Source organism: Pithys albifrons, chromosome 5 (genome assembly GCF_047495875.1).
Source record: "Pithys albifrons albifrons isolate INPA30051 chromosome 5, PitAlb_v1, whole genome shotgun sequence".
In the NCBI taxonomy this organism is placed as follows: domain Eukaryota; kingdom Metazoa; phylum Chordata; class Aves; order Passeriformes; family Thamnophilidae; genus Pithys; species Pithys albifrons.
Window position 1 is genome coordinate 2,576,975 of NC_092462.1, and position 26,131 is coordinate 2,603,105.

The 26,131-nt window shown below is 43.6% G+C and overlaps 1 protein-coding gene across 14 annotated transcripts in view; it reads right to left on the bottom strand.

Annotated features, from left to right (window-relative positions):
- Nucleotides 1-1,265: 1,265 nt before the first annotated feature.
- Nucleotides 1,266-26,131, bottom strand: part of CAMK2D (calcium/calmodulin dependent protein kinase II delta) — a 124,380-nt gene continuing 99,514 nt past the window's right edge. For 5 of the 14 annotated variants that reach the window (XM_071555454.1, XM_071555445.1, XM_071555443.1 and 2 more), the window contains 8 exons: nt 26,037-26,096; nt 24,473-24,514; nt 22,043-22,091; nt 11,094-11,169; nt 10,378-10,472; nt 7,873-8,101; nt 3,917-3,965; nt 1,266-3,249 (listed from right to left, as the gene is read on the bottom strand). In XM_071555454.1, the coding sequence (XP_071411555.1) occupies nt 3,959-3,965; nt 7,873-8,101; nt 10,378-10,472; nt 11,094-11,169; nt 22,043-22,091; nt 24,473-24,514; nt 26,037-26,096 (558 nt within the window). In that variant the 3' untranslated portion in view covers nt 1,266-3,249; nt 3,917-3,958. Of the gene's footprint in view, nt 3,250-3,916; nt 3,966-7,868; nt 8,102-10,377; nt 10,473-11,093; nt 11,170-22,042; nt 22,092-24,472; nt 24,515-26,036; nt 26,097-26,131 lie in introns of those variants that run through there. The other 9 variants (XM_071555457.1, XM_071555455.1, XM_071555451.1 and 6 more) reach the window with 4 other exon arrangements.

The window sequence follows — 26,131 nt, forward strand, 5'->3', positions numbered from 1 at the left end:
AACTCCCATTCACCCACATCTGTCTGTATTTTACTCCTTATCTAGTCAATCTGTATTTTACTCCTTATCTGTTCAATCTGTATTTTACTCCTTATTTTTCAATCTGTCTGTATTTTACTCCTTATTTTTCAATCTGTCTGTATTTTACTCCTTATTTTTCAATCTGTCTGTATTTTACTCCTTATCTATTCAATCTGTATTTTACTCCTTATCTGTCCAAAAGAAAGAAGCTGAAACTCCTGAAGCAATTTGGATCAGTTTGTCAACTAATACAGTTATTTTTTGGAATAATGGTATTTTCTCAAGATGGGTAATGTCTAAAGTAAGACTACAAATTTAAGAAGAAAGGAAAGCCCTGAGAAGAGCAAAGCAATTCTGTTTCCTGTGAGCACACAGCCCAAGGAGATGATAAATTACCAAAGATTAATAACTCACTGAAGAAACAGTTAAGTTCATCTTTGACACTCTGGATTGAACACCCAACTCCAGGAGATGTTACTTTTCTTAACTGTGTCCTGGGAGCCCGTTTTTAGGGAACAGCATTCATGTGATTCCTGCAGGTACGTGTGAAGGGCATATTCACAGCTCAGGAAATGCTCCTTGCCAGGCTCTGAAATGTTCTGTGTCCCTTACTCACATTCAAAAGTGAATGCCTGAAAGCACTTGGTTCCTTCCTGCTCAGAACAAACAGCATCTTCCTGTGCCTTCCTGAACAGAAAACAGCACCACAAAAGCCACCAGGAGGCAGCAGATTAAAATACTTGTGCTACAAAAGGGCACTCACAACCATTAAAAAAAACACCACAAGCCCCTGCCCCTCTCCCACATCTCCAACCTGATATTTAGGAAATATATTCCCCCACCCCACAGTTTGCTTCACACACACTGAGCTCTCTGCCCTGCATACCTGAAATCAGTAGCAACTCTGCTCTGCCAAACAGCTTTCTGCAGGGGCACAGTTACAATGGAAATCAGGATGATTTCTGGGATAGCACTGACTGGAAAAAATGAGCAAAAAAAGTGGTGATACAACAAACTGTAAAACCTCCCAACAGACCAAACTGCTTTTGCTTCTGCTGGGCTTTACTGAAAAATTCCAACTACAGGAATATGTGAAAGCTTTTAAACTGGTACATTAGATTAAATGCTAATTATTTATGGACTTTAATGTATTTCATGGTATTATAATACCATACCTATTTTATGGTGTTATGTAACATGCAACAGGTCACAGTTACTTGGGAAATTAAAACACAAGCACCATGTCAGCAGAAATCACAAATTTATTAATCCTTAAATATATCAATCATTTACCATTATGGCAAGAAATATGTACACTGTGTCCCATGGTAAACTGCAGTGTTCCAAAATGACAGAAGTGTAGAATTCAGTTGTGGTGGAGAGAACAAATCACAATTTCCTCACGTCTCGGTGTGGAAGACAAACTTGGTCTACAGTAATACATCAACACCACATGCTATGTTAGAAATATAAAAAAAAACCACCCTACACCTAATTTGTTAATTTTAAATACAGTTATGCCACTTATAGCCGCTTCACAAAAAAAAAAAAAGTAAAGAAATTAATGAGAAAAAATGAGGCCATTACTTTTTTCACAGATCCCATTGGCAGGTTAATATGGCTCAACACATTTATTGTAGATGCTTTTTTTAAATATATATTGTTTAAAATCATGTAGTAATTATCAGAGAAGCTTAAATCCATCTACCATACATCCACTAGTAACAACATCGACATGTTTAAGAACTGCTTTTGATTAGTGACCAACACAGGAGGGTGAAATGGTACAAATTAGGAAGCTTTCCCATTTGAAAAACCTCAGGCTGCCGAGCTGGAGGTTTTGATGGGCTGCAGAGGAGTGTGCTGGAGATGCAGAGCCCACGCCCTGCACAGGCTGAGCAGAGCAGGGAGCCTGCAGGACCCACTGCCCAGGGGAACACGGGAACAGCCCAGCCCTGGGCGCTGCTGTGGGCACTGGAGGGGAGCGAACCCCAATTCCAGCCAGGATGTTTCACAGCAGCGTCTGGGAGGGCAAACCAGTCCCTGGGACAAGGTCTGTGTTCTGCAGGGGCAGCAGAGCGTCCCTCCTGGGCCTGGAGCCGGCCAAACCTTGGGAATGGCAGTGGGAATGGCAGTGGGAATGGCTGGGCTGGACACTGCGCTGCCCAGAAACCACAGTGAGGGTGGAGAGGGGCAGACAGAGCTGTGGTGGAACCGGTGCATCCAACATCCATTTCCAGAGAAGCAACAGCAGCGGTGGAATGGAAGTAAACTCTTCATACTCAGCTTTAAGGCCTAATATTTCTTGATTATATTAACCACACAACTGGTCTATAGATTAACCAACATATTATTTTACATTTTTTTAAAGCCTCCTTGAAAAATTTACAGTACATCCCAAAAGTGATAAAAATCTTTCTCTCTCCTTCCATTTTAATCCTCAAAAACTGCCTCTCAATTATCTCTTAATTCGTTACAATTTTTCATTTTGCTTAATCATCCAATAGAAATTTAAGCAAAATAAGAAGCAAAAAGGACTCCAAGGGGAAGCAGAAGCTGCTGACTCACCAGAACACCGACAGTTAATTCTGAAGTGGCCAAGCCAGCAAGAGAGGAGATTTTTCCAGTTTGCACAGACTACTAAACTCAGAAGGCTTCAGCTGGTCCAAAGCCAACATCCCCTCCACAGTTATCAGTGATTTTGTCCATCTACGTGCCGGAACCAAGATCTGTTTTACGGTAACGGAGCTGCCAGCAGAAATCCTAACCATTCCTACCAGAACCAAAGCAAAATCCTGGGACTCGGGAGAAAAGGAGGAGTCAAAAAACAGTTCTTAAAAAAAGAAGGTAAAATATATTTTGTCTTTTTTTTTCCTTTTTTTTTTTTAATAAACAGGATAGTTTTTAAAGTTGTCTGTCAAAACTTGGCATAAATGGAGGAAGTGACAGATGTGTTGTGTATCTACTGCTGTCCATCCAATATTATTTTTTTTTTGCCTTTTTCTCCTTGTTATTCTCTATTTGCATGGAACATCGCCTTCATTGAAATGCTAACAGTGTACAGATGGAATATACAGCAAGGTGGTGCATCACAAATGTGTTACATGAAGAACCTTCACAACTCCATGCACTCAGAAACATGCATGAAGAGAACGGGATGGCCAAGATGGTAAATCCCCCGGGGCGTTGGGTACAGAAATGCAAGAGCGGCACCGCTGATATTTTTAGCTGGGAGGAAGGAGAGAAAGAAAAGAGATTTCCATTACTGGTACATCACTGGTAACATCACTGGTAACAACAATACATGCTCAAGTGTTAGCCAATGCTACTGAAAAAAACCAAAAGCTTCTCAAGATCATTTCCTCACAGAATCCCAGACTATTCTGAGTTGGATGGACCCACAAGGATCATCGAGTCCAACTCTTAAGTCAATGGCCCACACCGGGGATTGAACCCATGACCTTGGCATTGTTACAACCAACTTCTAACCAACTGAGCTAATCTCAGGGTCATCTAACATGGTATTGGGAAAAAAAAACCCCAAACGCTCAGGCAAAGCATTCTTTTATTTTTCAAACCACTTTACAGACATTTTCCATCTTTACAAGATGTCAGAGAGGATGTTAGAATGAAAAAAGAAACTGAGGCAGGAAGTCAAAGTGCCTTAAGGGATTCCTTAAAGGAGGGAGAGTAAAATTAAGAGTGAAGGGCAACTTCATTTGCTCAGCATGGACATCACAGGCAGTGCCATGGGCTGAGGGCCTCGTGCACAGATGGAACTGAGGAGCAAGGAGGAGTCTGGGGTGATGAACATGCAAGACATGCAGAGAGCAGAGGAGGAGCAGGAGGCACAGGGGAGGGTTTCACTAATCAGGCTGTCCAGCACTGGCATTACCGTAGCACGGAGCGCCGGGCGGGCGGGCGGGCGTCCCTCTCGCTAGGCACTGCACAAACACAACACACACCTGCCTCAGCCCCTGCTGCTGCCAGGGGGCTCAGCCAGGGCAAGGGGCTGGCAGCTGGGATAAACCAGCCAACACAAGCCTCTCTCAGTCAGTGTTGGCTCCCACAGCCCCTTGGACTGCCCGTGCCAGGCAGGTCCACCCTGGCACAGGTTCTTAAGAACATGGATACAGAGGAGGATTTCCTACCATCACTCAGATCACTCAGAGAGAAAATGGACAAGAGAGAAACCCATGTTTAAGTTGTCTGACTCCCAGCAAAACTACAAATAAAATTTATTTATAAACTAGGTACACATTTGTGCTCAAATCTGTTTGCAAACAGATTCTCTGCCATAAGGAAACATTTCTCTACACCTACAGCTACCAAAAACCTCAGATATATCCCAAGATTTATGCAGACTCCTTCCTGCAGTCAAGAAAACAAAGCAGCTACAGTGCTTGCAAGTGATTTGACATTATCTGGGATATGATGTTTCCAAAAGCAGATCACAGCTATAATTGCTTTTGGGACTTTATTAGATCTGAAATTTCTCTTCAGACATGATGTGTAAGATCCTTTTTCATAATGGCAATTCCATTATTAACTACTGTGCATTGGTAATAATTAAATAAGTAGCTGTGGACTGTATACATATCAAATAAAGGAAGGATAAACTAGAATAATATTTTAAATAGATTTCTTTTGTAGTTTTCCAAAATGGAGTTATTGCTGCTCTGACTGGCAAAAGTGCAGGTGAAGGTCAGGGCAGCTTTAAGGTGGGTCAGGATGGGTTGTTATAGAAGGAGATTTTAGCATGGTGCTACCTGGGAATGTTCCACTCAGCCTTGAGAAGATGGGGAATAAAGAAAGGATTTGTAAAATAACTAATGGAAAATGGCAATATTTGGGCTGAAAGGGGAACCATCAGCCTAGAGGAGACTCACTGGTCCTGAGCACAAGCAGGAGGACTGAGCTCATGTAGGACATTTACACTTAGTAGAAGGCACTATGAAAAGAAAGGAAAACAGGAGCATTGTGCAAGAAGAACCAAATCACCTCAAGGGCTGGGTAATCCAGAAATGTCACGTGGAATAATAGGAAGTGCAGAGCTGCATGCTCAGCCAAAGGTCCTTCCTGCTCAGGGTTTGGGAATGAGAGTGGAGCAAAAATACAGGGCTGGCTCAGATGAGCTGCTGATAAGATGCATTTGAGAGAAGTGCAAAACCATGCCAGGACATAGCAGGGAAAAGAAACACATTGTGGAGTTAAATAAAGCCCTGCCCACAACTGGACAGAGTATTTCTGAAGAATCCAAGATAAATATAAACCTCAAAGGAAAAGGACAGTGAAGAGCTATTAAGGTAGCCAGGAAAATGGAGATCCCATCAAGAAAAGCCAGCTGAGTTAGTGCTGGTTATTCACCCCATGAAAATAGAAGTGATCTGATCAGCCTTCCTATGAACCAGCTCGTGTCTGCAAAGCCACCCCCAGCACAGGAGGACAGGGGCAAAGTAAGAATTACCAAGGGGACATGGAATACAACTGAACTTTACACTGACAAGTAGGGCTTCTAACCATCAGGCCAGGGTGTTTGAGAACAGAGATATCAGCAAGTCCAAAACCCCTCTGAGTTCAAGATGAGGGTTAGGTATGGCATTTATGTGGTATTGATGCCAGTGCTGCTGTCTCAGGGAATCTCTCCTTACCCCTGAGTCCTGTTCTAAGGCTCCTCCTCTGTGACCCTTTCAGCCTGGACACCCTCCTGCAGTCCTGAATCTGCTCTGTCTGACCCCACAGGCCTGAACATCCACTGGCACAGACAAAACCTGCAGCCTCAAAAAAATCACCTGGAGGCTGCTGCTCCTCCCATCCTTGGCAGTCCCAGAAATCCTTATCTTTATTAGCATGAGCAGCCACAAAAAACAGCCTCTTCCCAGAACACAGAGGGGCTAAAAATCCCCAAAGGAAAAGATTACATAACCCTCTAGTCCAGTTCATGCCACTCTGCTGCAAACACACACTGTCTTGGGTGCACTGGACCTGCTTCACTTGGGCTTTCTGGCTCTACACACACCCAGGTCAGATCCCTTGACAAAACCCTCCTTTAGGAAAACACCAAAAATCTACCTAACACTGTATTTCATGTAAATGTAGCTACTCTTTCAATATTATCTGTTTGAACATCAGCAGTGCAGCTGGAATGTGAGAAACTGAGGATTATGTGGTTCCTGTTGCCATTGGTTTCACATTTTGAAATAGTTACCACTAAGTAATCAAATTCCTTTATTCCTAAAGAAAATTTATCCCCATGGAAGTTTAACATTTCATTCTACCAAGGAAGTTCAACACTTCATTCTACCATGTCCCTTAATTTATCAAGTATTATTTCATACTGGCAACAGTGGTGCAAGAAGTAAAACACGGGACATGGTGAAGTTGAAGGATGAAATCTAAGCCCTTCACATCCACCACAGGAAATTCAGCCACTGCCAACATTAAGACAGATGTAATTATATCCCATACAGAGGGCTCACAACTGAGCAAAGCAAGGCCTGTGCCAGTGCTGCCTGATCTGGAAAGAGCCCAGCCTAAGGCAGCAGTCAGTGAGGGCTGGGCTCATCAGAGAGGCTGCAGGGGGAGGGAAGCCAAGGGCCTGAGCTGAACCTGCTGAGGGAGCTGAGACTCTTTATCTTGTCACTGCCTCTGTGAGTGTGCTGTAATTAACCCCAGTGAGAGTGTGGCTCAAGGAACTGGGGGCCCTGAATGACTCAGGGTGTGGGAGGGCCTGGGGGACCAAGAGAGAGGAATGATGACAGCAGAGACACGAGGCTGACCCACACAGTGTCAGAGCTGTGAGACAGACACTGCTCAGCAGGTTAAGCAAGGAGAGCGTGGGGAAAGAGATAACAATGTGGGAGCTACTGGGGTGACTTAATTGACAAATTAAATAAGTAAACTGGCTCAAAAACAACCTTCAGTGAACACACCTAGGCCTGAGTAAGCACATGTGGCTGGAAACCACAATAAACATTAGTCAAATGTCAGTTTTTCATGATAGTGATACTTTTTCCTTGAAACTTTCTGGTCAGCTCTAACAACTCTATGTATCCTCTTGCTTTTTTTCCCAGATACTCCAGAAATTCTAACTCAGAATCCCAGACTATTCTGAGTTGGAAGGGACCCACAAGGACCATCAAGTCCAACTCTTCAGTCAATGGACCACACAGGGGATTGAACCCATGACCTTGGCATTATTACAACCAAGTTTTAACCAACTGAGCTCATCTCAGGGTTGGGTTTCCTAATCCTGTTCTGTGTGACTTCTATCACACCTTATCCCCATTAAAACATTTTCCTGCCCTTCAAGCTGGGTCAGATCAATCACAGAATCCCAGACTGTTCTGAGTTGGAAGGGACCCACAAGGATCATCAAGTTCAACTCTTCAATGGCCCACACAGGGGGTTGAACCCATGACCTTGGCATTATTACAACCAAGTTTTGACCAACTGAGCTCATCTCAGGGCTGGGTTTCCTAATCCTGTTCTGCGTGATTTCTATCACGCCTTACCTTAATTAAAACATTTTCCTGCCCTTCAAGCTGAGTCAGATCAATCACAGAATCCCAGACTGTTCTGAAATGAAAGGGACCCACAAGGACCATCAAGTCCAACTCTTCAGTCAATGGCCCACACAGGGGATTGAACCCACGACCTTGGCGTTATTACAACCACGTTTTAACCAACTAAACTAATGGGCACCACAGTTGAAACAACAGCCAAACAAAGCACGATTCCAAAACACTTGCCCAACACCATATGTGAACACACCACATGACAGAGCACCCCAAGACACGGCGCCGGCAGTTTGTGAGGCCGCGTGGTGTGAACCCCAAGCCCGGCTCTTACTTGATGGGCACGGTGGGCGAGCCGGAGCGGTGGAAGTGCACGTTCTGCCACTTGCCGTCGCGGCGGTGCCACACGCGCGTCTCCTCGGACTGCATGGTCTTGGGCATGCCGGCGCCGTCCATGTACTGCGTGAGGCGGATGTAGGCGATGCACGCCGCGTCCTCCCCCACCAGGTGCACGTGCGGGTTCAGGATGATCGTGTGGATCGGCTTGTTGCTCTTGGACAGGGCTGCCAACCAACCAAACACACACAGAGAAGGAAAGGAAATGTTCTCTGGGTGAGCCAAAGCAACATCAGACTGGTTTTGATTTTTGATTTTCACATTTAATAGATTTTAGAAGTACTTGTAGCTGTAGCAAAATGTAGAGTTAGTGTGCTAATATTTCTAACAGCTTAAGTTCAATGTTTATCCATGCCAACCTCTGCCACGTATCAGTAACTCAAATTCTTTTAGTTGTTTAGACTCTTGTTATGGGTTTAGGCAGGTGGGCCTAAACTTAGGTTTTAAAGTTCAGCTAGGCCTAGGATTGTCAGCTGATTTAAGCTGGACTGAGCTAGCTAACAGCTGACTTCTTCCAGCCAATAATATTGTATTCCATACCATACTACATCATCTCAAAGGGTGTAAAATCCAGTGTGTGGGAGTGGCTTGGTTCAGTTCCATCATGGCTGCACTAAGAGGAGGACATCCAGCAGCTCCTCTACTATGCTGGGCCCTGCTCCTGTTGCCTGTGCTTGCATTTTGTTTGCATTCAGGGAAGCAGCAATATTTTGTTGTTATACTTTCTCTTTCTTGCTGAGTGTCTTTTGGAGTGCTTATGAATTTAGAGTAATGTATTAATTGGGGAGTGGGGAGTTATTCCTTGTTATATATATATGTAACTTGTGTAAGTGTGTGTTATATTGTAGTTTCCTCTTAATTTTCTCCTTTCTGTATAAATACATGTAGTTAGTTCCAGCATAAACCTGCTTTTGGAAGTTTTTTTTTTCCCTTTCTCCCTCTTCTCATCCCTTGGCTGGTTGTGGGGGGGAGGAACACTTTTTCTCTGTCCTGGACAGTTGGCGTTTTGCCAGCTCAACCCAGGACAACTCTCTTCAAGGCAGAAAGCTGAAGAATATCAGAAAGGCCTGCAGAATGAGACATAAACATGAGCCAGCAACCTTGGGTCTAAGAACAATGGAAAAGCTCCAAGAGCCCTATGTGTGCTGAGGAAGAAGAGAATGACGAAGAGGGGGTCCCACTGACCCCTAAATCAAATTCTGAGGAGGTGTGACCAGGGGGCAGGATGGGGCTGGACTGAGAGATGTGTGAACTGGGGATTGGGTGGACAATGTTATAAAAACCATAGAAATCAGAGCTCAGGGTGCACATCAATGTGTATTCCTGTGGGCCCCAGGCCTGATATTAAAGGACTTGCACTTTTTATCTTATCCCACACTAAACTGGCTCAGAGTCCTGCTTTGCTGGGGTCTCTCATGGCATCAAAACCACCGAGCTGAGTGGGTATAAATTAGTAATTATTGTTTATCCATAGCTCAGGTACAGTGTGGAAATGGCACAGCTTAAAGTCAAATGTGTAACAGTCTATATTACACATTATTTAATATATATCTACATGGATTAAATAAAGTGGAGGCCACTGTCTTGACTTTTCTAATATTTCAGTTTCACTCATGTCTAATAACATTTGTGCTTAATATTTTCAGCCAAAATGATTCACCTTTTAACTTATTCTTGTATCCCATTTTATTAAATGCTGATATGTATGAAAACTAAAAAGCAGTGGTAAAGAAAGGAGAAATTATAAGGAAAATATGGAAAATGCTCTTTTGGAGATGGAAGAGAATTTAGGAATATGATAATCCCACTGAGATTTGGGATATTTAGATTTAGGAATACCATAATCCCATTTTATGCTCAGACATTGCTCAGAAATTACTGGATAAACTGAGACCTTAATTTACAATATTGTATTTCTTTTTATGTCAAGGCTGCTCTAAAATGGTTACTTACATTACATGATCCTCCAAAACTTTGTTAAATCCATTCTGTGGGTAATTTTTCTCTCTTACAGATGACATGATTGTATTATATACATATGTGTAATGAAATATAAATTGATGTTTTCATATCTACAGCAATACAGAGACAGCTGAGCAGCTCCTCAGCAGCACAGACTGACTGCAATGACAACAGTCACACATTGACTGCAAATTCTGATTGCTGCTTGCAACCCCTGTCACCAAATAATTTAGTGACCTTTATTTTAAGTACAAGCACCTCTATTTCCCCAGGAGAAAAACAAATACATGAGAAATACCTGAAACTTTCCTGCACTACCCGAGGTGACGTGTGAGTGAGCACAGCAGAAACATATCACAGAACTCTGGCAAAAAGAACTCACCTCCTTGCCCTGCCCAAATCAGGGCACTCCCAAACCAAAGTGCTCAAACACAGCCCCAGGGAACAGAGGAGGGTTTGGAAGTGCAAAGGGAATGTTTACCATTTTCAAAGTAAAACCGGTGAAAGTCCATCCCCTCCACCAGATTGCCCAAAGCTTCAGGTTCGAAAGATGTAAGGCCTGGATCACAGATTTTTCTGTGGAAAAGAGGGAATTTCGTGATGAGTGGTTATGGAACACAACTTTGGAGAGATAATTTTTATAAGTTTCCTTAACTCCAATCACACATGTCACTTAACCATGCCATCACACCCGAAAAAACACAATTTAAATGAGGAGAAGGAATGACATTCTGGTTTCACCGAGTTGGCAGCTCACTTCAGGTGGACTAAATTTCACATAAATCATCTTTTCACCACCAAGGTCAGCCCCACATGCCAGTGGTGGGTATTACATTCACAGGTAGGAATTGCCACGTGTGACTCTGACAATTGCTGCTGTGCAATCCAACGCATTTGTTTATGTCTCACATCAGTATTTAAGTGAGATTTAATTCCTTGGGTTTAACTACAGTGGGTTTACAGAGGCAGCTCCTCTGAATCTGGCCATGTGTGAGCCAGGGCAAAGCTGCCATGAAGGTGCTCTGTGTTCAGGAGGAGGAATCCCCACAACACATAAATACAAGCACAGGCACTGCTGTGACAACACACACGTGCACACAGTGTGTCAAACACATCAGAAACCCTCCCTCCCTCTGAAGTGAGACTTGATGACCTCGGAGGCCTCTTCCCACCCAGCTGACTCTATGAAACACTCACGTGTAGGCTTCGAAGTCCCCATTGTTGATGGCTTCAATCAACTGCTCGGTCACCTTGATAATCTCCTGCTTACGAGCTGGAGAGAGACAGAGCAGTGTCAGGAGGAAGGCAGGGTGGAAGGGCACAGCTGGCAGGTGTCCTGTCACCCCTCAGCTGGCACAGCAGCCGCCTCTCTGCCTCTCTATGGCCACAGACAGAAGGGTGTATTGCTGCTTTAGTGCACTCCTGTATCCATGAGGAAATTAAACACATTGACACCAATCCACTTCCCTTTCATACTTCTAATCATCTTCACTGAAGGGTCTGCTGTTTAAAAGGCAGAGCAAACCAAGGCCCCACTACTCTGAACTTCAAACTCCAGCAAACTGATTATTGCTTTACAAACAGTGCTCTGTGTTTCATATACACAGGAGGCCTTCACCTTTTCTGTGTCTCATGCTGATTTTCAGGAATCTTTTCAACACTTGCTGTTTGCTTTGGCCAAATGTGAACATTTAAACAGAAGTGAATTTGAACCTTAAGCCTGTGATGAAGATCCTCTGGCACAAAACTCACAGATTCTATAAAATGCACGTGTATCCATGTAGGTCTGTTTACAACAGGGTCTACTCCTTAAACATCAGAGAATTAATTTGGAAGACCCAAGCAGAAAATTAAATGCTGCAGTTGCTCTCCTGTGCAAGCAATAGCTGTAACTGTGCTGCACACTCCTACACGTGGGTTTGACCATTAGCACACCCACAAAAACGTGCCTGGAATGCTAAAACAAAAGCAATGAGAGAGATCCCATTGTTCTTGAAAAAGAACAGGTTGGGGAGCACACACAGAAAGCCTCCAGTGCTGTGCTCAAGGACTGGCATGGTGGTGTTGACCTTTTCCCAAGTGCACACCTAACACATTCAAACAAAAACAGCCCAAAGAAACCAGCAAGGAAAGATGTGATGGAGAAAAAAGTGGATATAAAAGTCTAGTGAGACTTCTTGTGAGCAGCTCTTGTCTCCTGGACAGCATGAGGGCTAAGAGTATTTCAAGTATGAATTGCCTTATTTTTCCCAAAGAAAGAACAAAGGCTTTTAATGAAGAGGCAGCAATGCCTCTCCTGCAGTATGTTTGAACACCACAGCCCAGACTGCCTGGACTCTGTATGGCATTGGCAGCACCAGCCAAGTGGTAGGAGGCTGGGTAAGAAATAAAGCTGCAGTGTTACTGAAGGCTGGCAAAAAACCCCCAGAATATGCTGACCTCGTGCAGTGAAGAAATTACCAGCTTTGCATGCAACATCTCACATAAATATAATGGAGCTAAAGGATTTGATTAAATAACCCAGCAACACATTTCAATCAGAGACTAGGAAATTACAGACTATTAAATCAGACAGTGGGAAATGAGGGAAAAATCTTTGATCAGCTGCTGCAGGATCATGAGATCATGTTACTGGCTAACAATGCAAGCAATGACTATGTCTAAGGTACTGCAGTTTCCACATGCAGGAGACACAAAACCACATGGACACGTAATTTTGGCTCGAGGCAATTGGCAATATTCCCTTTTCCACTCATGTCAGTCATTTATTTCCCAAGTCTTACCATCGTACCTTTGATGTTGAGATACAAAAGATACAATTCAACACCAGCCCCAGAAGGGAGACACTGAACTGTGTTGCCAAACAGTTGTTTTTCCTGGGTTGAGTTCCACACTGAAGCTGCAGTGGAACGTATGTTTTCATGGAGCTCTCTGACAGAAGCCACCTGATACTGCAGGCTGTGGCTCCAGCACAGTTCCTCAGGGCTGTGCTAACACCCACTCGAGCTGTGTGTGTCACACACATCCACCAGCAAGCTCTCCAGGCCAGCAAAGCCAGGGAAGGAGATCCCAGCAGTTAGCACTGGCTCCAACCACCCTGCATCCCACTCCAGCACTACTGCCAGCTCTTCCCCTGCTTGTGGAAAGATTTCTCAGCTCACCACGTGGACTGCCAGGAAGAGGAACATGTTGGCAAATCATCTGCCTTTCCACTCGGCTCTCAATTTTTGTACAAAATCACAAGCACCACAAGAAACTCTATGAAAGCAACTACGTAACTCTTACCTTTCAGCAACACACAATTACACACATATTAGAAATTGAGATTTTTTCCTATTTAGTGATCTGATGTGCAGTCCCCTTGCAGAGAGCCAAAGGCAGAGGTGGAGCATAATTTAGGAAGTGGAGTTCCAGAAATGATTTATCCTATGTGCAAAACCCTTTGCCTCATTCTCAGCCCTTACTCATTGCAAGGCAAAAGTGGTCAAGGACAAGGCAGTATGAAATAATAGCAGGTATCAAAGGCTAATTAAAAATCTCAGTAGCCACTGTGGTTTCACACAAACCTCCCCCTGACTGTTTGGGGGCCTTGTTTCTGCCTCAGTTTTTGCACCTTCTTGAGCAGGTGTGCAGGGAGACAGACTGCAAAGTAGGTACCAAAGGGATTTCTGCTCCACTGTCTTGGGAGCAGAGGTTTAACCTGGAGGAAGGGAGGGAGGAAGAGGAAGGAGATGGGAAAGCTGAAACACAACAAGCAGAGCATTGGAAGCAGACTGGAAAGCAGAAGAAGGAAAAGGCAGCCATGAGTTGGTGGCCCAAGTCAAACCCTTGTGCTTATCCTTAGGGCAAAGGAAGAAACAGGGAGGGCTCTGGTGAAGAGGCTGTTGGTAAAAGTAGGAACAGGGTCATGCCATTGCAGACATCTGACAGAAATAATTGGCAGTTCTTAGAGAGGAAAAAAGATGAGCAACTTTTCATTATAAATTTGATGGACTCCACGTATGCTCTTCCAAACATCCAATTTTCCCCATCTAAATAGACATTACAATCTATACAAGGCCAACAAACAAACACACAAGGCATTAGGGAAGAGGCATCTGGCCAGTTCCCATCTGCCAGATAACTGTCACTTGTGATCACCATTCTCATTTGATTTGTTCATTATTTATTTTTTTTTCCAATAGTAAACTTGGCTTGTATTGAATTCTAGGACAGTGATGCTGTTTGATGTACAGTGGCAATTTCATGCTATTATACTTCTCATTTGATGTGCAGCAAGGACTTCCTAAATAAAACCAGAGGAACTAAATTTCCTAAAGAAAACTGACAACTGTAATGAGATTCTGATAAAACTGGTTCAGTGGCTTTCTCTATGGAGTGTGGTGCAAGTCAATTCAACAATTAAAGCCTGACACATCCATAGTTTCTCAGAACATGGCAATGGCTTGCCAGGGCATGGCATTGGCTGCTCTCTGTAAGCAGAGGATGACTGAGCAGAAATACATCTGGTGTGTTTAAAACAACTGAGATGTGAAGCAAGAACATTGTTAAAAGAAGCCTGAGGTGCTGAGCCAACTGATAATGAAACACTCTGTAGACAAGGCAAACCCGTGTGGGAAAGGCAGTGGCTTTTCCATCCTTTGCTCAGAATATCCATGGAGTAAAAACACTGAGAAAAAGACCATGGACCTACTCTCTAAATAGAACCTGCACCCCCACAGGCTCAGTGAGTTAATTAATTAGTAAGGTTTTAGCAGTTCAAAAACATACAATCCCTGCTTTGGCAAGCAAGAAGGTTTATGACTAATACAAAGGCAATTGGAGCAAAAATATTATGAATTAGAGCTATAAAAAGACCAAACAAAAAGAAGAGAACAAACAGGAACACTTTCTAACACTGGCTGAAATGATTTCTGCAGCCCTGCTATAGCACAAATGTTAACTCCAAAGGAGTCATTAACCTCTACCTGTATTTCTCTACCTTCTCCCTGCTCAGCTCCAGGGTGGGGAATAACCTTCCACAACTCAAGAACACCATTAACACTCATAACTAAAGAACACAAAATGAGTAGAACATCATTTAAGCAAAAAGCACCTAACACTATATCAATACTTTAAACCTACAATGAGCAATCTCCCACCCAGTGAAATCCACCAACACAGGAAAAAAAAAGGTACAAAACAACAGCAAAAACTGTTCCAGGAGGGAACTCTGGGGCTTTTCTTCCCCTCCTGCAGCCTCAGTTTGTAAACTCCATCTATAAGAATCACAGAGAAACTATGGATATTTTGATGTTTTAGTTGCAGAGAGAAGGTGCAGGACTAAAAGGAGCTGCAGAGATGTGAAAATGAAGCCTTCAGAAATACAGGCACCAGAAACTTCACTTTTTGTGAAACACAACAAGAGAACCCTTGGTAACTCACCAACCACCATACTCCCCAATGAGGAACTGAGACCAGTAATTTACTTCTGAAAACAATAATTTAAACCTCCTTATGCTTCATTCAGATATTGGAGCATCTCTCTGCTGTCATCAGTGCCCTGGTTAAGCACTACAGCACCTGTCCAGAAGAACAAGGTATCCTGATCTGCTCATGCACTGCAAGGTGATTAAAATGATTTTGCCTCTGACTTGCTCACATGTTGTTTCTGAAGGCAAAACCCCTTAAAACTTTTCAGCTCAGTAATCTCAGCTCCACATCTTGGTACACCTCAGAGTGGATTAATCTCCCAACATCCTGGACATGTATAAGTACAGACAAGTGAGTTTGTTCTCTCAGCTCCCTTCCCTCACAGTCAATGGAGAGAAATAAGCACTTTCAGGGCACAATTCATCATATCCTAAAATAGATACTTGAGACAAGTGTGACTCATCTGACCTATTTGCATGGACTAAAGGGAGTCTAGACAAGTAGCTCAAATACAGATATCCACACTGGGGAGGGTGGCTCAGTCTAGGGGACAAATCTTACCCATTGAGCTGTTGTTCTAACACAGAGCAGTCCATGCCAAGGTGGCACTGGCCTTCTGACCAAAACAAACACTGAGATGGACAGCACACGGCCCCTGATGTTACTCCTACACTCTGAAAATAACCAAAGTCTGAAAAGGAAGAGACTAGAAATGTCATCTCCTGTTACATAACAAGCTCTGGCTGTGTGGATGCACCAGATTTCATTCAGCTTTACAGCACGGACTGCTGAACATCACAGAGTGTTCTTCCAAAGGATTCTCAACACACCAGTATTAGAAAGTTCTCTGCTGATCATTTCTCTTACTGCTTATGCTGCAAATATTCCAGGTAAGTAATTTCTGTGAAGAAAATAAAAGAAGCTGCTGCATTAATAAAGAACTGGTGGGGTGTCAGATGTACATATGGCCTGAGCAGAGCCCCAGATGACAGGGTGTGCTCCAGGGGACTGCTCTGGAAGAAGTTCATCAAGATTCAGTGTATGTAAGGCCAGAGCTTATCTCTCACCCCACCACTTAACCTTTGATATGGACTAAGACATCTGAGTTGTCACCTCACATGTAACATCTTGTTCCCAGAGCCTGCTGATTGCCAAGATTCATTCTGATTCACCACATTATGATATGGATGGATGATTTGCAGCATTTTATTTAGGTTATTGGCCTCCTTTCACCTCTCTGAACACCACTAAGCCTGCTCCTGCCCCAGTGAAAAAAATCAATTCATCAGCTATTCAGGCAAGGATCTGAAAAATTATCCCAGCACTTTTCCACCCTGCACTGACAAAACAGACCCAACAAAATGAATGTACCTTCTATTTAAACCTTCATCACAGATTGATGTTAAGCTACTTGTCACACGCCCTACTCAGTAATTTTTATTTATATGAAATCAATTATGTCTAGAGATGCTCTCCCTTTATATGACCAGACTGAAAGATGACACTAATATTCACACAGCATAGCAAATGATGGCAAATGTTTATTTGTTGATGACAAAGCACCTCCAGTCTCAGATCAAAGCTGTCTCATGGTCACTGCACTTCCAAGATACCCCACTATGGTTTCCCCACAGGTTCCTTTGATCATGGAATGTGGCTGCTGTCTCCACTGAGGATGCTGGAAGGCTGATACCCAACACATTAACAGGGTTTGCTGCTGTGCATGCTTTTGGTTCAGCTGTGCTCCTGAATAATCACTCTGCCTGTTCAGAGAAATCTTGCTGTCCACTGCTGTGAAAATCAATAACAACTCTCAATTCTGTATCTCCTCTTTTGTAAATAAGCTTTCAAAAGCAACGAGATGTGTTAATAGAAACAACAACCTCCCCAAATAACAATTCTAAGAGCTGCAGCATTTGCCTGTTTTACTGAGGAAAACTGCATTACCTTTAATAGTGCACAGTCCCTAAATTTGGTAATGAAATGAGCAATGACCAGCTATGTTTAAATATGAACAGCCCTCTGTTCCCTACCCAGTGGAGCGGGAAATGTGAGGCTGCAGCACTCAGACCTGACACTGCTGGGCACATGATGGATATTCTGGGGACACTCCTGTGGGTGCACTAAATGCCTTACAGCACATGTGGCTGCTGTGTCAGCTCTCAGTGTTGCACAAATCCAAGTCCCTCCTGTTAATTCCTCTCCTTTTTAAGGCTCTGAGCAGTTTGCACTGTTGGAATTAGCAGTTCCGATTTGATGCACAGTCATCCATGTATCAGTAGAGACCATCCTGCTCCTGCCTTGGAATGGAATTCCCTTGCAGCATTCCCTGGCCACAGCTGTGACTGGAGGCAGCCCATCATCTGGGAGGCAATGCCCCTCACCTGCACTGGCTGCACCCACCAAAAATTCCACTCAGATTTAAAATAAACTTCAGGCCAATGTTCCGACCCACAAGGTCCCTCTCCCTAAAGAATTCCTGAGTTAATTTATAAACAAGAAATTATCTACTTGGGTCTTTTCCATCCTACCAGGCTTTTCCCTCTCATGTTTTCAGTGCTCAGACAGAGCCTACTGACACTGGAGATTTCCTCTGCAGTCAGATGGGCACTGATGAGCACAGATCCCCCCATGGCACCTCTCAGCTGTCGGATCAACGCTGCACACCCACAGCTGTCACAGCAGCTTTAAGGTTGCTTTGCCAACAGTCATGCACAGGTAATTAATCATGGGAACCCATCCAGGGTCCAAGCCAGAGGTGAGACTCAAATCTCTCTCTAAGCTGAAAACCACTGCAAAGACTCTCTGCAAGACACAGCTTCCTGAAGCACACACCTACTTATCCTGCTGTTCCAGCCAACGGAAATATTTTTATAATTATTAACACCTCACCAAGAAATAAATATCTGAAGAAATACACTCCATTCTTTTGTGAGCCCTAAGAGCAGGTCATTCCTAGCTCAGTGACCTCTCTGTGCTGCTCAGATGGTGGGGAGGGAGGAGGAGGAGAGGCAAAGGAGCCCATGTGGACAGACGAGTCTCTCAACTTACATAGCACAGAGGAAGGAGTGGAGTGGGAGAGCTCAGACTCGAGCGATTGACTCTCTGAGTTTGCATTTCTCATGGACTTGCCCGCTGAATTGATGGAAAGAAACACAACATATGAACAAACAAAGATGAAGAGGTAGAGTGTGACCAGAGTCCGCAGCAGGCACTGGCAGCAGGAGCGGCCGCTGGGGCACGGCAAGGGTGGTGACCAGTGGGATGAAGAAGCAATGGAAGAGGAGGAGTGGTGGGTGGAACTCAACCTCTCCATGTCCCCCTCCTTTGGGAGAGCTGTGTGAGGGTCAAGTACATGTGGAGGAAGAAAAAAAGAAGGCCAAAAGAAAAATAACGATAATTTAATTACAAGCAACAAGAACTTAGAAAATCTTCGAGCACACAAACAATGTTAATGATGGGCTGTCAGAGGGCAGTGTGGGTGCCAAAGGACAGTTGTAAAGGTCGTGGGCATGAGTGACTCTGTTCAGATGCCAGCGCAGATTTACCCTGTGTCCAGTGCTGGGATACACAGGGCTTTGAAAGAGCTTTGCTTAGAAATTTGAATGGGTTTTTTAGGAGTGTATGTTCGAAAAGAAATAGTTTAAATTGCTTTCTTTCCACTGTTAAATAAAATAAACCCAACAGGGACAAAATAAAATATGAATATATGCAATATTTCGAAGCAATGTACCTCACAGATGTATTAAGTAGCAAGATTAGCCACAATTTACCTAATCCATAAGTGCCCTACAGCTCTCTGCAGACTTTCCCACTGGGAATCATCATTCTTACCAATGCTTTCATTAATTCATTTCCAGGGGCAAAAAGATACCATGAGAAATCCAGATAAATTTAACAACTCACCTGTCTGGAAGCCTGTGGGCACTGCTGGACAAAAATAACAGTGGTATTCTACAGCCCTACTTACAAAAATCTCAATCTCCCATCACAGAGATGCTGCTCAATAGTTCCAGGCTCATTACTACAGGAAGGAGAAATCCCACAGGCAACCCCAGAAGGAGGCACTGCCCACAGTCCAGGCCTCAGCATGTTCTTTCTGCCCCCTCCTGTCATATTTAGGAGGAATCACTGTCATGCAGACAAGCCAATGATCAATGGTTAATGTCAGAAATTTGTGTTAGCAAGGAACCTGAACTACAGCTCCAAGCCATTTCAGACTCCAATTACAGACTTAGCTTATTCCTTGAACTGTGAAAGCTCACTGTTGTTTGCCAAACGCTGTTTCTGGTAGAAGAAATATGTTCCAGTCCTATAAGATGTAAATCCAAACATAAGCAAGGCAAAGTTACAGGCACTAAGATTTTCAGTAAATAAAAAATGAAAAGCAAGCCTGACTTTACTGCCTTTCAGTTAAATACCTGCCTTTAAAAGTGAAAACAGGGAGAGATCCTGATATGAGAGGCGAGTGCTGTGTGCATTCCTTGGCAGACAGAAGAGCAGAATCTGTTCCTAAAGCCAGGTTTGGGGCAGGTGGTAAAAGACAGTTTTAGTGGCTCCCTTTCCCAGTGTATCACAGCATTCCCAATACCTTGTCCAGACATATGGGCACAGGAAACACAGCCCTGCTGGGCACGGTGTGTCCCACACACCTCCAATCCACACTGCCCTTGGGGGTTGGATCAGCAAAGAAGAAAAGTAGCACTGGATGTTTCTGGTACGTGAGGGCTGGTGGTCTGTACCCAGGGAGGAACCTGTACCTGTCTGTGCAGCCCATGCACTGGTTTGGATAACGGGGCAGGAATCCAGTGCCTGGATGCCATCCCTTGGCAGAGCCACTCCCTGGGAGCTGTGGATGGTACTGCAATGCTACAAAACATGTTAATACCACTCTTCAGTCACAGAGTGGCCCCCTCATTCCCCCTCTCCTTTGTGGGAAGGACAGACCCTCTCCCCATGTTGTTCTCCACACTGCAAAGAAAATCAAAGTGATTTTACGGTTCTTTATCAGCTAAGGTGGAAAACGCTCCTTTGAGGTCTCAAATGTGGTGGCAAACACCTCTTGAACATGCCCACAAGGACCTGGACAGTCAGTCAGCTGGGAGAATTCTCTCCCCTTCCTCTGAAATCCACTGGTCCCTATCGGTATTCCATCTCCAGTGGCTGTTCCTGACACAGGCACAGCTCTCTCACTGTTCTACCAGAAAAATCTCCACCCAGGAATCCAGATTAGTGTAGGGAGGGGAATAATCTTTCCTAAGTGCCTTGCTAAAGCAGGAAGCCTGAGCTTATAACAGCTGTCAGGGTTGCAGGCCTGCCTAGTCCCTGAATCACTCTACAAATTAGACCCTGGGGGCACTGTTAGCTTTAATTTACAATAAAACAATGTGAACAGCAGCCTCCAGTGGGAAGGTGGGAAGTGTGAGAGGAATAGTGAAAACCAGGCAAGCTCCCGAGCAATTAATAACGGGGAGATTACAACAGTTGTCCTTTAAATGAGCAGCAATGGAACCCGCTGCATGGAGAGCCACAGCCAGGACCCTGTGCCTCCCTCAGCCCTGGGCTGGCTGCAGGACCTCTCTGTCGTGATACCACATGTATCACGACCGTCCAGCCTGCTCTTCACTGTCCTAAAATGCACAATCAGGCAAATCATTTCCGTTGTTGGTCTGTCTCTATTGTATCTCTGAGCTTCAACAGGAGTTTCTAAGAACTCCTACTGTAACAACACCACATTATATCCTCACACAGAGGCCCTATAATTAAATTTTTCATTTAATGAGCTCGGGTGCTGAACTATAAGTAAGAGTTTGAAGGCAGAAATACAGAGTGCTGTGAATACAGGTAAATTACACTGTATTTTCCTAAGCATCAGCTGCAGAGCCCTGTAATTGTTCTCTCCTTTCACATTAACTCAAACCATCACCACCATTCTCACCTGCAGCATCTCGTAGTTCCTTGAGGCCAAACCCCAATATTTTCTAAGAGTCAGAGATACACCAACCTAATGTTCTCTTTGCCAAACCCTTTGTTTTACAACATAATGCTACTAAAGTAGGTATGAGGAACATCACAGAGTAATATTTAGAGGGAGAAAAAGATGGAAACAAAAATGTGAAGTTAAAAAACTGAGTTTGTTTAAAAAAATTTGATTTTAGCTTTTTAAAGAATAAAAGAAGATTAAAAAAAGTGTATGGATAGAACAAAAGAAAACCCACAAAAATACACTGGCATCTGAACAGAATAAAAATGAAAATGGTGACATAAAAAAAAACAAAACTAAAAAAAAAAGACAAAAAAACTAAAAAAACCCAAAAACTAAAAAACCCCCAAAACTAAAAAAAAAAAAAAAAAAAAAACTAAAAAAAAAAACAAAACTAAAAAAAACCCAGAACCAAAAATCATACAAACAACCCCTCCCAAAAACCACAAATGCATGCTAAACATAAACTAAGAGTTACAAAACACTGACTTGCACATTTTAATCTACTTCTATTATTACTGGAACTAATATCTTAGTTAAAAAGCAGTAACTTTATATTCTTAACTCAAAAGAAGGGAAAATGGTGATATGGGAATTGAAAAGTCAAAGTCTGAAACGTATCGAAAGGAGTTTCCTTTAAAGAAGGAAAAATAATATTCTCTGGTAGGATTCTTTAGGGGTTTCTGTGCTGAAATACAATCACAAAACTCATGTTACTGCTTCTCCAAATGTGCCAAGCTTCAAATCCTACCTTTGACATCCTCATCTTCGATGGTTGTGTTGGAGCTCTCCGTTGATTCCTGTTGAGAAGCAAATATGAGTAGAATGTGTGGAACAAGCCGAGCCTTGTAAAGGCTGGGATTAGTGGCAGGGCTCATGCAAAGCCTCCAAGCGGGTGGGGTGTCATTCACAAACACGGGGCACACACCGATTAAGGCATTTCCACCTGAAAGGGGTGGCAAACATCGCCATTCTCTGCGGTGGGGGACACAAACACATCTCCTGCTCTCCGATGCTTTCACTTCACAGCAATGAATGTACAGGAAACTTTTTTCCTTTAACATCCAACTGTACAAAGTCCATCTGAAATGTCACATGAATTACCTCAGCCAAGGAGGAGAACTTGCCATTTTAAGCTTAGTGATCAAACCAACTGTGCAAAATAAGTCATTCCATTCCAATTTCACCTTCTAAAGAGGCAGAGTTCTGCGTGCCACAATTTACAGCCCATTTTCTGCCCACCTGACTTTAAATAGAGTCTCACAGGGATTTCAAGCACATGGGATCACATTCTCTCATTTTTATACTGGTTTGTGATAATTTTTTTTTTATCTTTGAAGGAGATGGAGAATTGATAAATATCTGATAACAACTTTGACAAACTAAGGCATCTCTGCAGAATATTCTTCAATCAGTCAGTGGTGTAGTGGAATGACTCATCTATCAGACAGTTCATTCTTAAGCCATCACACTGTTAAAAAGGCAAGGATGTTGTATCTCAGTCCTTCATGAATTACCAGAAACATGAAACATTACAGGCAAATTCCACAGGGCACTGTCAAATCTGGCAGCTTCAGAGAGCTGGAAAGTTCTTAAGCTTGACTTTTTTTAACTGTGTGTTTTCTTGAGAAGTAGAATATAAATTATTCTTTTTAAAATTCACAGCTCAGTAACAAAAAGGATTAACTGATGTGTTTTAATCGGAGAGAGAAGACAGGACTGGTACTGTATTTAATTCTTTAAAGGATCTTAGAAATAAATGATAAAAGGGAGATTTGCCAGTGCCCTTCATTTACTGCATCCTCACAAGGCTGAGCCAAAGGAATGTTCAAAAGGCTAATGCACTACTCAGACCTTAATAAAACCAAGACATAAGTGCATTCATGAGTAGACCCACAGGAATTAATTCACACACAAACAAAACAGAGTCCCCATGCTGGCCCTGTGTTAGACGTGTCACTCCACACGGACTGTCATGCTCTGTCACTTACAGCATTAGGCAAAGTACTTATGAGTGGACAACCCCCCCAAACAGGAGCTGTGAACACCATGCAAAGCTCAGGGGGCAGATGTGGCCTCTGACACTGAAGCATCCACTCCAGGTGCCACACTATGGATGGGTCTCACACACAAATTTAGGAGGAACTCTGCATTGAGTGGTTCCTTTGTTTGCTGTGACCTTTAGGGACACTGAGGATCTGAATTGCTGGGATTACACAGTGCAGTGCAGTAGATGTAGTCATGCCAATATTCATCTGGGGTTTAGGGGACCTCAGCAGTAAAGCTCAGCCTGGTGTTCCAACACAGGCTGCTCGTTGCCTATGAGTTTAAACTTGGGCAGCTGAAAAAGTAGTAACATGGAAACAGAAGTTCTGTGTTGGACAGAGGCAGGGATGTAAAGGAACGGGATACAGGGACACAACACACACCATCAGCACTTCCATGCTTGAGGAATGTCTGTCTGCATGCGTGACTCTGTCACTCAGACCCAGCCCTCCTCCCATCAAACAACTGCGGGCAGCTCAGACTAGACAAATGACATGGCAGTTCTTTAAGCCAACACTGCAAACAGTGACATTCTTGCTGGACAGCAAACTCTTTCCAGGAAACTTAGGAACATGTGTTATATGTAAAGGATGGTATTTCCTGCCCCTTTTCAAGTCCATGCATGAAAAAAACAAAACAAAACACGTTTTAGGGACCAGCTGCCAGACGCAAACATCACAGTACACAAGAAAGAGAAAGGAGCGTGAAGAAAACATGGGAAAACCAAAAGACCTCTTGGTCACTGGAAATGTGCAAACTGTTTTGAGACTGCTCAGTGATGTTATGGAAGGAAATCAAAGCCCTGGGCAAGAAACACGCCACGACAGGGTGTGTGAGCATGCTGGGGAACAGCAATGGGAGATACCACGGCCACAGCTTTGCCTGAGGGCACAACTGCACACAGAACCCATCAGGCCCGGGCACTGAGCTGTGCCAGTGGCTCCCACTGCCCCCAGAGCTCCAGCAGCTCAGCACCCAGCGCTGGGCACAGATGGAACAGGCCCAGGGCACAACAAACACAGCAAGGAGATTTCTCCGTCACCAATCCCTGGAATGGCCCTGTTTTGCTGTGGGACAGTGGTGGATGGAATGTGTGGTGTGGAAAAGCAGGATGGAGTTGATTCTTTCTGAATACCTTATTTCCATCAGGGTTGTGGATTACTGTAGTTTGGGGCTCCTGAGCGAGAACAAAATAAAGAGAGAAAGAGTTCCCATTGGTAAATACAATTTCACTGGTGTGAGGGAGTGCAAGAAGAGCCAGCCCACAAATGGTAAACACTGACAAGAGTTAAAACAAACGTTAACTGTCGCCAGAGGGTGAAACTGGATGTCTCTAACACAGATTTCCTCAACAGCAAGGCAGCAAAAAAGGCCATCTCACCTAAAGCAGCAGCATGCAGAGACCTTATTCAGGACTGATGTGTGCAGGGCTTTGAAGCTCTGGAGACCTGCAGAGGCTCTTCTGCAGCAGGGCAGGCAAAATGCTTCCTGTGCTTTCTGTCTGAGCCAGGCCAGGCCACAGATCACCTCCTTCCTTCAATCATGTTTGCTTGTATTAGTATTAACAGATCAAATCAAAATACAGAGGAATTGATAAGGATTCAGGATGAGGTTTCTATATCTAAACACTCCCATGGTTTGGAAGGTGTGCATCACTCCCAAGTGCTGCCTTGGCAGAGACAGAGAGATCTTGATGTCATTTCAAAGTGTAATTTCTCCAAATGCTTTTCCCTTGAGAAAAGACTCAATGATCTTTGACATGGCAGGCATGGACCACTGGGCACAGCTCTGTCTGGGAACAGAGTGCCACATACTCTTGGGTGAAACCTTCTTGCAGGTCCTTGGGAGTTACTTGGTGCACGTGGCAGTGCCAGCTGTGCCAAAAAATTCCAGAGGAAAAATCTCTCCCAATGGGTGTGAATTACCCACACTTTCCAAGCTATTTATGCATATGGGAGATGATATGTCACATTTACATTTGTGAGCCCTGTGACACACAGATGCCTCAGAGCTACTAATAAAGGCAAGACTGCAAGAAACACTCATGAACATCACTTTGATTAGTAATACATCCCTAACAGAGCTTATTAATGTCTCCTGCTGATTTCAATGGAAGAGACACGAGCAAAAATGTTTAGCTCGAGGTGGCTCTTGATCCCAGAGGAGACTTGCAAAGTCCTGCTGAGTTTTAGGAAACAAGGAATGAGAATCTGAATAAGGTCTGTTTTATGGCAGCCTAGCAGTACTCCTGTTAGCTCTCCTGGACATCAAGCCTTCTACTAAGGCAGCAGAGAAAGTATTAGAGATGCTCTTTTTAAAATTTTATTTTTTTGGTGCAAAAGGTTAACATTTAAAGGTGGGAACAGTCATCAGGCAAAGAGCTGAGAGCAACACCAAGCGCATTCTCCTCACTTTCTGGCACAGCATGCAAAAAAACCCAGCTACAGTTACAAACACTACAACTCTACCAGCCATCCAGCTTCCATTTAATATTTTCTGTCAATAAACACGCTCTAATGGACTTCCTCACAAAAAATAAGACAGCAAAATTCAAACAAAAAGCTTTTCCAAAACCTGTTTTTAGAAAGCAAACAGAGTAAATGCATGAAAAAGCAAAAACAAAAAAAAAAAAAAGGAAGAACAAACAGAAGACAGTCAAAAACTTCAAGATAGCATGAGAAGGAAAATTCCAGGTATACCAGCGCTGGGGTAGGAATATTTTCCTTGGGGCTGGTTACCACGTTGGTTTTGTTGTTTATCTGTAGGTGTGCAGAAAATAGAAACAGACAGGCCT